Source organism: Cryptotermes secundus, unplaced genomic scaffold (assembly GCF_002891405.2).
Source record: "Cryptotermes secundus unplaced genomic scaffold, Csec_1.0 scaffold669, whole genome shotgun sequence".
NCBI lineage: Eukaryota > Metazoa > Arthropoda > Insecta > Blattodea > Kalotermitidae > Cryptotermes > Cryptotermes secundus.
Genome location: NW_019726235.1, coordinates 682,468 through 695,137, shown reverse-complemented (window position 1 = coordinate 695,137; position 12,670 = coordinate 682,468). Strand labels below are relative to the sequence as shown.

At 40.6% G+C, this 12,670-nt stretch overlaps 1 protein-coding gene across 5 annotated transcripts in view; it reads right to left on the bottom strand.

The window, feature by feature from the left end:
- Positions 1-12,670, bottom strand: part of LOC111864061 (probable multidrug resistance-associated protein lethal(2)03659) — a 59,582-nt gene that overhangs the window by 32,817 nt on the left and 14,095 nt on the right. For 4 of the 5 annotated variants that reach the window (XM_023851040.1, XM_023851041.1, XM_033751320.1 and 1 more), the window contains 7 exons: positions 8,437-8,641; positions 7,818-8,040; positions 6,496-6,652; positions 4,796-4,934; positions 4,217-4,327; positions 2,599-2,919; positions 2,213-2,499 (listed from right to left, as the gene is read on the bottom strand). In XM_023851040.1, the coding sequence (XP_023706808.1) occupies positions 2,213-2,499; positions 2,599-2,919; positions 4,217-4,327; positions 4,796-4,934; positions 6,496-6,652; positions 7,818-8,040; positions 8,437-8,641 (1,443 nt within the window). Of the gene's footprint in view, positions 1-2,212; positions 2,500-2,598; positions 2,920-4,216; positions 4,328-4,795; positions 4,935-6,495; positions 6,653-7,817; positions 8,041-8,436; positions 8,642-10,293; positions 10,398-12,670 lie in introns of those variants that run through there. The other variant, XM_023851044.2, reaches the window with a different exon arrangement.

Below are 12,670 nucleotides of genomic sequence, written 5' to 3'. Positions count from 1 at the left end.
TGAAGGAGTGCTCCAACAAAGGAGAATGGGCGTGACTGACGTAGTGAGGGGCGACGTAGCGATGTGGTATCCTGAACAATTTTAATATTTTTAACGTTTGACAATGTATATGATAGATACATATTTTAGTTATTTTAATGTGTGAACATGGCATGCAATGAACTGGTTTGACGTGGATAAGTAAGCACCTGAAGATGGCATTATTATGCCGAAACATGTAGTGCGAGGGAGAGAAGGAGATAAATGAGTGTATGCACTGCAAGACGGATTAAATAAATCATGGAAATGATAACTAAAATTGTAGCAAAAGCCACTGCCTGAAGCTACTCTCTTTGGTTCACACTTCACAAAGCTAATTCTCATCATTTTATTTATTTATTTACTTACCTCACAGCTCGGCAACTTCAAACCACTGAGAGGACATGGCAACCTCGTGGCTGCCCATAAGACCAGAATCATTCTCTAAACATACAATTTTGATTCAGGATTACTCAGTTTTTGGTCTCTGTCCATCATCCAGTATTCTAAAGAAAGATTCTTCAGAGCACCATATGAAGACAAAGCACAAAAACGCAGTAATCCCAAATATTAAGCAACATCATCTGAACCCTTTAGAATATACTTCTACAATTTTGAGTTTTAAAACTGAGACATGGAATGGCATACATGTTTAGGTACATACCTTGCACACAGCAGGCTTCTATATTCAATCCATTCATAAAAATAATACTAATATGTTTTCTGCAACCCAAACTAGTGGTTCAAAAGGACTGCATGGGGCTTCCACATCACACTTTGGCCAGGCCTTTACTACTGTGGCATGTCCAGTCAAAGCCAGAATTGTTGAGATGGTAATAAGTTACCAGCCAGAGAGGACAGAAGCAGTTGGATGTGGAAGGTGAGAAATATATGCCACAGCAGGATGTTACCAGGCAGTGCACACTACAGTAAACTGTAAAGTGCATAAGTTAGTGAAACTGTTATAGTTACTTGCCGTGACAAGTTCTAAGAGTCCACTAAATCTACCAGTCCAAACCCTGTGTCTAGTCACTTAGATATGTGACAAAATATTTCATTTCCCACACACGCCCAGCCCTGCTGATGCAAGCATCTGCCTGTGAGGATCAGATCTATGAAGCACAAGTACACAAATAAAAACTGGTCCCAAAATGTTCACGAATATTTATGTGAATAAATGTTCCAAGATTGAAAGTGCTCAAAAATGAGCTGCTGAAGATGTGCTGGACTGCATGATATTGCATAAGACAATGGAATCATAAAAATCCCACACTTTAAAGTTATTTATTACAGGCAACATGAAATCACCTGAAAAGATGTAAGGAACATTCAGTAAGGACTTTTCATGAGGTTCTTTGAACATGCTTTGTATTTTAAAGAAGAGGAAAGCATCAACACATATTGTGGAATGGGAAGTTACTGTCACAAGCTGCATAAAACAAACTTGTGGGCTCCATCTAGAACACGTGCCACCAGTGGAAGAGCCCCAGTCTGTGGTACACTTAACAATGCTATCAGTAACTGAGACTATGAGCTTCAAGATATCCTGTCATCATGCAACAGCAACTGGAGGTCCCATTCAAGAGCATGGACCCTCACCTTGCCAGGCTGATCCTCACCTTCTGTCCACCACTCAGGGTGACACCCCTCTCCCCCACAATGGTCCTGTCACTGTGCGGTAGCAGCTGGAAGTCCTGTTCACGAGCACAGACACTCACCTTGCCAGGCTGATCCTCGCCCTCTGTCCACCACTCAGGGGGACACTCCTCTCCCCCACAATCGTCCTCTCACTGTGGGGTAGCAGCTGGAAATCATGTTCACGAGCACAGACACTCACCTTGCCAGGCTGATCCTCGCCCTCTGTCCACCACTCAGGGTGACACCCCTCTCCCCCACAATGGTCCTGTCACTGTGCGGTAGCAGCTGGAAGTCCCGTTCACAAGCACAGACACTCACCTTGCCAGGCTGATCCTCACCCTCTGCCCATCACTGAGGGTGACACCCCTCTCCCCCACAATGGTCCTGTCACCATGGGGTAGCTGCCAGAAGTCCCATTCACGAACACAGACACTCACCTTGCCAGGCTGATCCTCGCCCTCTGCCCACCACTGAGGGTGACACCCCTCTCCCCCACAATGGTCCTGTCACCGTTGGGTAGCAGCCGGATGTCCCATTCAAGAGCACGGACACTCACCTTGCCAGACTGATCCTTGCCCTCTGCCCACCACTCAGGGTGACACCCCTCTCCCCCACAATGGTCCTGTCACCGTGGGGTAGCAGCTGGAAGTCCCGTTCAAGAGCACAGACTCTGACCACTTGTCTGTACCGGTTCCTGTCCATGGGCTGCGCAAACAGGATGTTCTGCCGTACAGAGCCTGTGAACAGCCAGGGCTCCTGCGATGCATATGATACTGATCCACCCACAGAGATGGAGCCACTGTTGAGGGGCAGTTCCTTCAGGATGGCATGCAGCAGTGATGTCTGCAACAGTAGCACACAGTCTTTATAACATCAGCCTGTGTACCAAGCCCCCAGCACTGCTCATTCCATCCCCCTTCCTCCAACACAATTGCAGCTCACCTTCCCTGAGCCGACGGGTCCAACAACAGCCACAAGTTCTCCGGGTCTCACATCCAGACTCACATCTGTCAGAGTGTTCTCAGGCAAGTCCTCACTCCACCTGGCTGTCACATTGGCAATCTTGATACCCTTCTTGCTTGCAGCAACATCCGCATTTATGTTGCTTCCTGCTGAAGATGTCTTCTGATCCAGGGCACCATTCATCACCATTCCCTCATCATCACTAGTTAGAGGTCTGTCAATATGAGCCAGCGTGGCTATGGTCTCACTGTCTACACAGGGTTCAGATGCAGTAATCAGTTCATCAGAAAGCAGGAACTTCTGCAAATGAAAGTGTCCATTCGGCACCCAGGCTCCACTATTACACTAATTAGATTTTTTTTGTATAACAACATTAAAAATATAGACCTCTGTGTACAAATATTTTTCACAGTACCAAGGAAAAGTGATTAACTTTCAGCTACCCAGCATACAACAAGGAAGTGCACATGCATGTTGAGCTGCCTGCATGTTGCAATACTGTGAAGCTAAAATGGCTCTTCTTTATGAGCTAGCCAACAGCAGCATCTGGAACTGCACAAGCATCCAATCCAATCTAGCCCCCTCTATGCATGCACACACACACAGGATCTGAGGTGCTCACAGCAGTGGTTATGAAGAGTTGGAACATAATGCTCCGTAGTTTGTGCACAGCATTATATCACGAAGATAGTGTTCTACAGACATCTGCACTCTCCCCCTCTGTAATACAATGAACCCCTTTCTGATTTTTCTATGCCACCAGTGGATGTGAACACTAAACCGGGGATAATCTTACAGAGAGAAAGTTTAACAATGTGATTATTTTATTTATATCATTGAAACTGAATGTTAAGTGGGAGAAATTCTTATATCAAGGCACATTAGATCAGGATTCCACTGCACTTTCAACAGAATATACTTTTCTTCTTGCCAAATAGTACAAACTTTCCATGGACTAAAACAGATACTGAACATGAACTCATTATGGAGTGTGACGCTAATGAAGTGGTCACATCTGACAGTCAGAGTGAGTTTTGTGCTGACACAGCCGCTCTGGGTGATGACCATAATGGGAGTGGAAGCCAAAGATCATATTTGGTTAAATTAAAACAATTATATGGACCCTTGGAAAAGATAACAGATGTAGTAACTTCCTGACGTGACTATACAGAATATAGACATTATCTCAGTTATAATATAATTTGGATAAGATATCACGGACACACTGAAATATTACAGGCACAAATCTGGATGTTCTATATTATTTTACAGTAACAAAATGGACAACTGCCCATATATTGAGACATCTACATTTGTGACAGTATAAATCAGAAAAGGCTTACATGACACATGACACACTATAGAAAATTAGAATTCCATTTTATAAGCCAAAAAATGCCTACCTTATGTTTTATAATCAATCTCAACATTTAACAACAAAGCCTTTATGTTCTCATAGGATGAACTTATTTTAAAGCAGTGTAATCCTAAGTAAACCTTTGGTATAAAGATTTACAAACTGTATCATTTGATTCAGTTAATTTCCAGGAGAGATTTTCACTAACAAGAGTTTGCCATACTCAATTCTGCACCAAACCTGCAACCTCATGATGGACACCCAACACTCAGCAAGCGTCAGTACTGCTCTTGGGAAGAAGTCTGTCATCACATGTTTCACTATATTGAAATAAGCTGTCACCACAAACACCTGAAACAATAACCGCATTCATCAGTGTCACATTCAAAATGTGAACTCCATCAAACAAACCTACACTGTAACGACAGGCTGCATATGCACTACTGAGCTCCAAGAAGCTGATCTCTGCTCAGCTCATCAGCTTTCCACATCTGAAGCATGTGAACACTCATGGCTGTGTTCATAAGGAGCCCTTTCAAAATCAGTTCAATTGAGTCCACAGTGTCTCATCCTATTTCCTGCAGACATGTTTTACTATTATCCTTCCATCCATGCTCAGTCTTCCAAGTAGTCTCTTTGCTTTCTAAGCTGAGATAGCTCAGTCAACATACCAACAAGTTACAGGCTGGATGACAGAGGAACCAGAGTTTGATATCAGGAAGGGGAAGTCTGTTTAGCTGTACTAAATGACCTGAAAATAACACATGCACAATTCTTCACAAACTCAAACATATTTACATTACTATTCTAGGAGCTTACCCTGTCAGCTGTTATCTTGTTGTCGAGAAGATAATATGTTACTATGCTGACAAACACAGCAAATCTTGTAGCAAAATAATCAAATGACAGGAGGAAACCACGGGTATATGCAGCTGCTCTAATAGCTTGAATTTCAAGTCTGAAAGCAACAAAATAATTTCTTTCAATTACAAACATATATACAACATGAATTCAAAAGATAAATAAGAATCAGTGAATTCTGTTGAACTGTTTGTGATATATGAACTGGAAGTAACTGATTCAATTAATGTATTCTTCAGAACCTACACCTCACATGTTTATCAGTGCCAAACAATATTTAGTATCAATATTAGAGTTAATTTTACCGACCACACAACATAGCTTTACTACTATCACACAACATGTTTCGACCTCAAGAGGTCATCCTCAGGTGTACGAACACAGCTGTATAATTACACGCAATCACATTCGTCTTCTCACTTATTCGATCCTGTATCTTATTCAGTCCCACGCTCAATAATATATCAAGTTCCTCTCATAAAAACACAAGTTAAAATATTATTCTAAATGTCAAAAGTTAAAATTTAAAATTTGTTAATTGAATTTCAATTCAGATCACTAGTTATGCTTTCACTTTCACTTGTTATTCAGTCACTTCCTACTTACGCTCATCACTGCGTCAAGTTCACTTTAACTAGCTTAATTATATTATTGGTTAAAAGTTCATGAATTAAAGTTCAATTTTATTATATTGATTGAACTTTTCACTTTTTGGAGGTCTCGCCGTTCTTCCGCGTCCTCTGATGTTGCTGGATCTGTTACGGTCCGTGTCGTGATGGCTCACATGTAGTGTGATAGTAGTAAAGGTATGTTGTGTGGTCGGTAAAATTAACTCTAATATTGATTAAATACACAACAGGATGCAAGAAACAATTAAAGTTAAAAAAAATTTTTAGTATATTCACAAAAACACAACAACAGAATACACTTATAAAAATTAATCTTAGTATAAATGGTTTCAATATAACAGGAACTTAACTTTCAAAAGGAATTTGACAGAAATGAATACTATCAAATAAACTGAAAAAATATATGTACCTACTTTCACAACACCCCACATATGGTATTCCTGCTGCATTATTTGCTAATCACTTCAAAATCTGTTTCCAAATACACTGAAACCTGCATATGTTCACCTCCTGTGGTTTCTACTCAAATCTGGTCTACTTAAGTAACTTAGTAAACAAACATTTCCCATTTCTGCATCTATAGTGGTGCATACAGACCACATCCTTGCATTACATTTGACATTAAGCTTTGTGAAGCTCTTCATTTTGTGTCTGATCCTGTGTTTTCTGGGGAAATTACATAAAGAATATCAAAGGAATGGATTTGACGTGAATGTCAAAGGGTTCTTATTTATTCAAAAGTGCAACATACAGCATGCGTATGTTAATTTGAATAACAAGAGAATGGACCATTTCTTGGATTTGTGTCTATCAACCAACCAGTCACACAGACATACAATAAGAGGTGTCTAAAATCATGAACTTTGTAACACTGGCAATAAATATGCACTAACAACAGCAGTGACAAACCATAAACACATACTGCATTGAGCTTTGTAAACAATGGAATTATGGAAAAAAGTGACAATATCTACTCTTTCAAACAATATTACAAAATGGCATTTCCTCTTCTCATTATCACGCACATACTTGCGAGCCAGAGAGACAAGATGAGTGAATGGCTTCTCCCAGGCATACATCTTGATGACATGAATACCAACAATGATCTCATTCATGAACCTGACACGTCCATCTGTCCTCCTGGCTGTCCGTAAACGCAACACTGATGTTCTCTTGCCAAGAAAAACTGGAATATTAGTTTATGATTCACGTCATTATAATATAATAAATATTCTGTGTCAACCAAAAGTTATTTTAGAGAATACAACTGATGAAGGTTTTAGCAATTAAAGCCATACAGAGCACAGTGCCGCTTGACTGATCAACCTAACTGAATCCACCTTATGAAAATAGCAATTATATATTTTGCTACATATCTCTGAAAATTGGCTGAAAATTAAGGAAAGCCTGGTGTTTGTGGCAAGTAAACTGGGTAAATTCCATGACAATTTCATTCAGCACAGCTCACGGACTCATAGAACACAGATGTTACTGTGATACTCATATAAACATGTCATTTAAGGGTAAATAATAAAGGGTATTTTGCCAAATCACATTGACAGGAACACATCACAATCCATGTAAGTGTGTATGGTAACTCTGTTATGTTCAGTTACAGCAAGCTATAAAGTTTGCTCAAATTAAACCATCTGAAGACTGATCACGTGTGTGTGTGTGTGTGGGGGGGTTTAAAGACTGTTGAAATGGAGGGGGCATTGAGGCATACAGCCCACCAGCCACTGGAGTCCTTCCACAGAGAAGCTGCTACTGGAATCAGTGCACCATCACAGCCCTGTCATCTTTGTCCAACCCAAACCTACAGCCCTCTGGCAGTACCTTGACAGGGCACAACACACAGAATTCACAAAGTATCAGGTCTGACCTGTATGAGGGTGGTCCAATGCCTGCCAGCATACCCCAAACAGGGATTTTTGTGCAACACAATGACACTGCTCATGAATGTGCTAAGACACTTTCCTTGATGGTGGTTTGCTGGTCTCATAGCGTTCACATTAACACCATGTACTGATGGTGATGTCATGGTTCATGGACGATGGCAGCAGCAGCCAGCTGGGATGGATTCTGAACTTGGAACACTGGTTGTTAACCATGTCACACTGTTCTCATTTCCATGAACATGCCCATTCTGTTACACAGCTCACGGTCAACTGCTGGTGTGCCATGCATACAGTCATGTGATCACCCGTGACCAGTCACATCTCTTGGGACTTTGACCAAGTAAATCTGGGACTCTGTGCCATAAGGGGCCATGAATTAAATAATCTACAGCGATTCAGTTACATAAGATGCAGATTCCATCTTATTAATAATGACTTTACAATAACACACACCCTGCACTGGAATGAACAGCAGTACGGTTGCTACTCCAGTTAATGCAGCAACACCAATTTCACACCACATCAAATACAGCATGATAAGTGTATGTATGGGACCAATCCACACGTACACAAAAAACACAAGGCACATGTTAAACCGGTTCACATCATTAGACAACAGATTCACAGCTTGACCCACGCTTGTTTCTCCAAGAGCAGTTTTGCTGAGTCTCAGGGCCTGAAATGGGAAAGCATGCTGTCAGTAGACCAGTTCTTTTACACACCTTGACATGATTCCTATATGGGGAATTTCTGGGAGCAGGTTTTTCCTTTTTATTGGGGTGCGGTGAGACTGGGTCCATCTGGTATGTCAGCCACTAACTGGCTCATTGCACTAGCCTCGGATGATACAAGAGTATGGAGCATTTGGTGAAATGGGTATTGGCAGGAGAAACTAAAATACTCAGAAGTAACCTGTACCAGTGCCACTTTGTCCACCACAAATCCTACATGACCTGACCTGGGCTCAAACTGGGCCACAGTGGTGAGAAGCTGGCAACTAACCACAGGCTATGGCATAGCCCTGAGTGCAGGGTTAAAGAAGTAGTTCAGCAGCAGAAAAGCCCATACTTGCCTTCCTGTACACCAGAGAACAAACAGCGACACGCATCTTCATGCCAATGTGGAACATAGCCAACAAGTATGCCTGCTTCACCAGCACAGTGATGAAAGAGCAGACAAATATGCATACAGCATATAGGAAAGCAGTGCTATAACTTATGTCACTGCCAGGGGAGAAGTAGCGAATCAGGGCTCCCAGAAACAGGGGCTGCGTCATCCTGCACATCATAATATCACATATCAATCGCTTCATACCTTTCTCAGCCTCTACTCCAGTGAGAAACAGGTCTAAAACCCCTTCACCACCAAATGTTCAATGTCAATGCAGTCCAACTTCAAACCACTGGGAGACTGCACTGTATCTTTGATACCTACCTGCAGGCCACATCACAAAAATTACTTTTTCTTAACATACCAATACAAATATCTAACTTGCAATGATCAGGTCTACGAATCACAGATGCATGTATAAGAACTGGTCCCACAAAATTAGAGAAAAAGAGCCTCTATATATGTGTACCATTTAGTGCTACCATATGCAATACTGTTAAGATATTATTAATACAAATGTAATGGTTATGACATCACATATATGAATTAAGAAACGTCTTATAAAGAGGCATCCTGAATGGTTACTTCTCTTAATACATAAATATGTAGCATAAGTCCATAAAGTGTAACTAATTTAATAGGAATAAGTAAAAGTTTTGCTTTTACATGTTTCAGCCATTACTGGCCATCATCAGAAAGCACAGCTAAGACCATAAAGAAACTGTTTCACATGTGCTGTTGTCAAGCACAGGTTGTTACTACAGTATCACAATGGGGACATAAACCAGTTATAGAAATCAAGACTAAATGGATAAGACAGGTGAAGTAGGTTTTGAATATCAGGAGTAACCAGTTTCAATTAGCATTTTGGATAATGTAAAGATATTATTTCAGGCTGCACAAAACCAACTGGCAGGACTCATGCTGTCCACTTGCTGGTAGTTGGTCAGCCCTGCTCTATGTTAGGACATGTTTACAAAAACCTCACATATCACACAAAACTGATGTATTAAAATTACGTTCATGGAGGGATTAACAGAAGAATAAATTATGGAAATGTTTGCTATTATTTAGTTTAAAAAATGTTGTCAACCTGTCTACTGAGAAAAAAAAATTCCAGTTGTTCTGTATGGCTGTAAAACATAGCCCCTTACTCTGAGAAAACAACGTTAAGTTGCATGGGTTACAAAACAAAAGCTCAAAAAAATATCTGTCCCTAAATGAGGAACTCCATACTGATAGGACAGTGAGATACATTGGGCTACGATGGGCTGGACATGTGGCTAGTATGGGGAGACAAGAAAAGCAGAAAGAACATTGCTGGAGAAACCTGTTGGAAAAGTTGGTATGGATAACATGAAGATATGATCACAGAAACACAGGATTTGAGAACTGGAGATGGAAAGAACTGACTAAGGTTTCTGTCCTATACCAAGTTTTGTGTCATGTCTTTAAGCCACATCACAGTGTTTATTAAACAGCAGTTGGTTCAGTCTCACCTCCAGCATTACGGTCTGTTATTACAGGATTTATGGAACTTGATTTGTTTCATTCTGGTCCGTCACACTAACAAATTACAAAGACAAAACAACTCCAACCAGTGTGACTATTCGGTCACACTGGATGGAGTTGTTTTGTCTTTGTAACTTATGGAACTATTTATATGTAAGAAATGCTGTGTTCATTTTGGGTGAAAAGTAAATTTAAGCAATCAGTCTACAAATAAAGTCTCTGGTAACAAACACACAAATGTTCCAATATTAGAACAGTATGGATCAATACAGACAACAACAAAAAAACCCCACTGCCAAGCCCTAACCTTTGACAGTTTAAGCCAATCCAATTTACCACCATTTCTCAGTATATCTAAAAATGTTTCTCTCATCACCACATTATATTTCCAAGAACAGTATGGCCCAAGTGTTGTCACCATATCCTTGCATTATCCTCTCCATGAGTAAACTCAATGTGGCAAGTACACATTGCAAACACTGCAACAAAAATGCACGGAGAGTCACATGTTTGTAGGAAAACAAAAACTATCACTCTTCTCCCTCTCCCTATGGCCCACTTAACCATAAAGCAGTCAACAGGGTACACATGCCTCAATCTGGCTACATTCCAAGAGTTCTCCATTTAAATTATATATGTACTTCTTGTTTCAAACCTTTATCATCCAGGATCAGAGAATCTTGAGTTCCCCATTGCAACAAGTATTGGTGGTCAATTTTAATTTGGGCATATTGGTATCTGTATTGAAAGAATGTGATACACTGTTACATTTTATAATGCTCGTTCAGTGCATTTGGGATACTAAGGGAGGGGGGATACATGCATACACTGACACACACACATTACCCTGTACAGTTCCCCCCCCACCCCCAGAAATTATCTCTAACTCTGTTCCTTACAGCAAAATACCTCACATTTTTAGAATACTCTTGAAGAGAATGCCATGCCTCATTTTTTCTTCATCTGTCACTTCAGCATTATGAGTCCATTAAAAAGCATACTGTCCTCTAACCCCACAACCAGGGGTCTGATGTTATAACACTCGTAACATAGGAGGAGAATGCTGTATGGAGTGGAAAAACTGGTTATAGCTCTGGGCTGTGATAAACATTTGTTGGAGCCAGCCTTAAAATATACTGGAATTATAAGTAAAATATGTGAATATTTCTGGTCCAAAATTTCCCACCTCTAAACTAATCCTCCAATCGGGAAGTAACACTATTTGAGAGCACTTAAAATTCGCTTCAATGGAAAACATTAATGTCTTCAAATTTTAGAAGCTTTAATTTTTAAGAGACAAAATTAAATAGTGCCACTGTTATTAGTTTATCAGCCCACACACAAATTGCGCTGAAATCTCTACTTTCTTCCCTTACAGATTAAACACCAACAAATACATAACTCCACAGTGGGTTAAATGACAAAAATAAAAAAGGGCAATTCTGTAACAAGAACTGTATGAATGCTTCCACAGTGTATCACTGAAAACCCTTATTCTGTCTGAATAACTTGTTTTAAAAATGAGTACCTTCTTTGGGTTACGTGACGCCATATAGTCTGGTAGCTTACTAATGTTTTGGAGGAACTTGTGCCTCCCTTCTTGACAGCTGAAGAATAAGCTGGGCAAGCAGGCAGTAAGCAGAATGGCTTACTCTGTGGCCCTAAAGATAGAGGGCACTATATTCCTCTTAAACATCAATAAACTTCTACCAAACTTCATGGCATCACCTTCCAGACGACAGTATTCTTCACAGACATGGCTGCTGAAGACCTCAGGCATTCCTGTTTTCAGTACCTTAGAAACTCAGCAACTTCTTCAACCAGACATTTGTCTAAACTCTGTGAGTAAGTTTCTGTGGTGGGAGGCTGCAGAAAGCTGCATAATGAAGAGCTCCAGAAGTCATACTCTTCTCCCAGTATAATTAGAATGATTAATTCAAGGATGAGATGGGCTAGGCACATATCATGAATGGGGGAAAAAAGGAATGCATATAGGATTTTGGTGGAAAAGCTGGAAGGAAGGAGATCACTACAAAGACCTAGATGTAGGTAGAAGGATATTATTAAAATGGATCTTAGAGTGATGGACTGGACTGATCTGGCTCAGGATATGGACCAGTGGTGGGCTCTTATGAATATGGTTCATAAACCTTTGGGTTTCATAAAGTGTTGGGAAGTTCTTGAGTAGCTGCATGACTAACAGCTTCTCCAGAAAGTCTCAGCTGTATGAAGTTAGTTAATGTGAATAAGTTTCTGCAAGCAAGACATGTTTTATCATTTGTCATTTGAAGGGGAGGACACAATTTTGAAACACTTCTGGATTAGATTAGATTAAACAAGTGAGTGTTACATGACACTGCACCATAGCTGTCCATGATTTCTTGTATATCTGCTTTCGGACATTAGCCGTCTACGCATCTCACATTCCAAGTCAAGTGCAGTAGTTCGCTTCATGACACTCTCTCTGTAAGCAGTCCTGTCAAATACCTCAACTGGCTCTAGTTCCCTAATGCTTTAGATGGAAATTTCTGCAAAGGAAGACCTTCACATTTTTGACCAACATTCCTGGAAGTCTGTGTGCATTCAGTTCCTCCAAGCTTCTCGAAGATGCTGCATGCTGCTTCAGGTCCTATTAACTGACGCTCAGACCTACGTTCCTTGGCTTCAGCAAGCGAGGGGAGAAA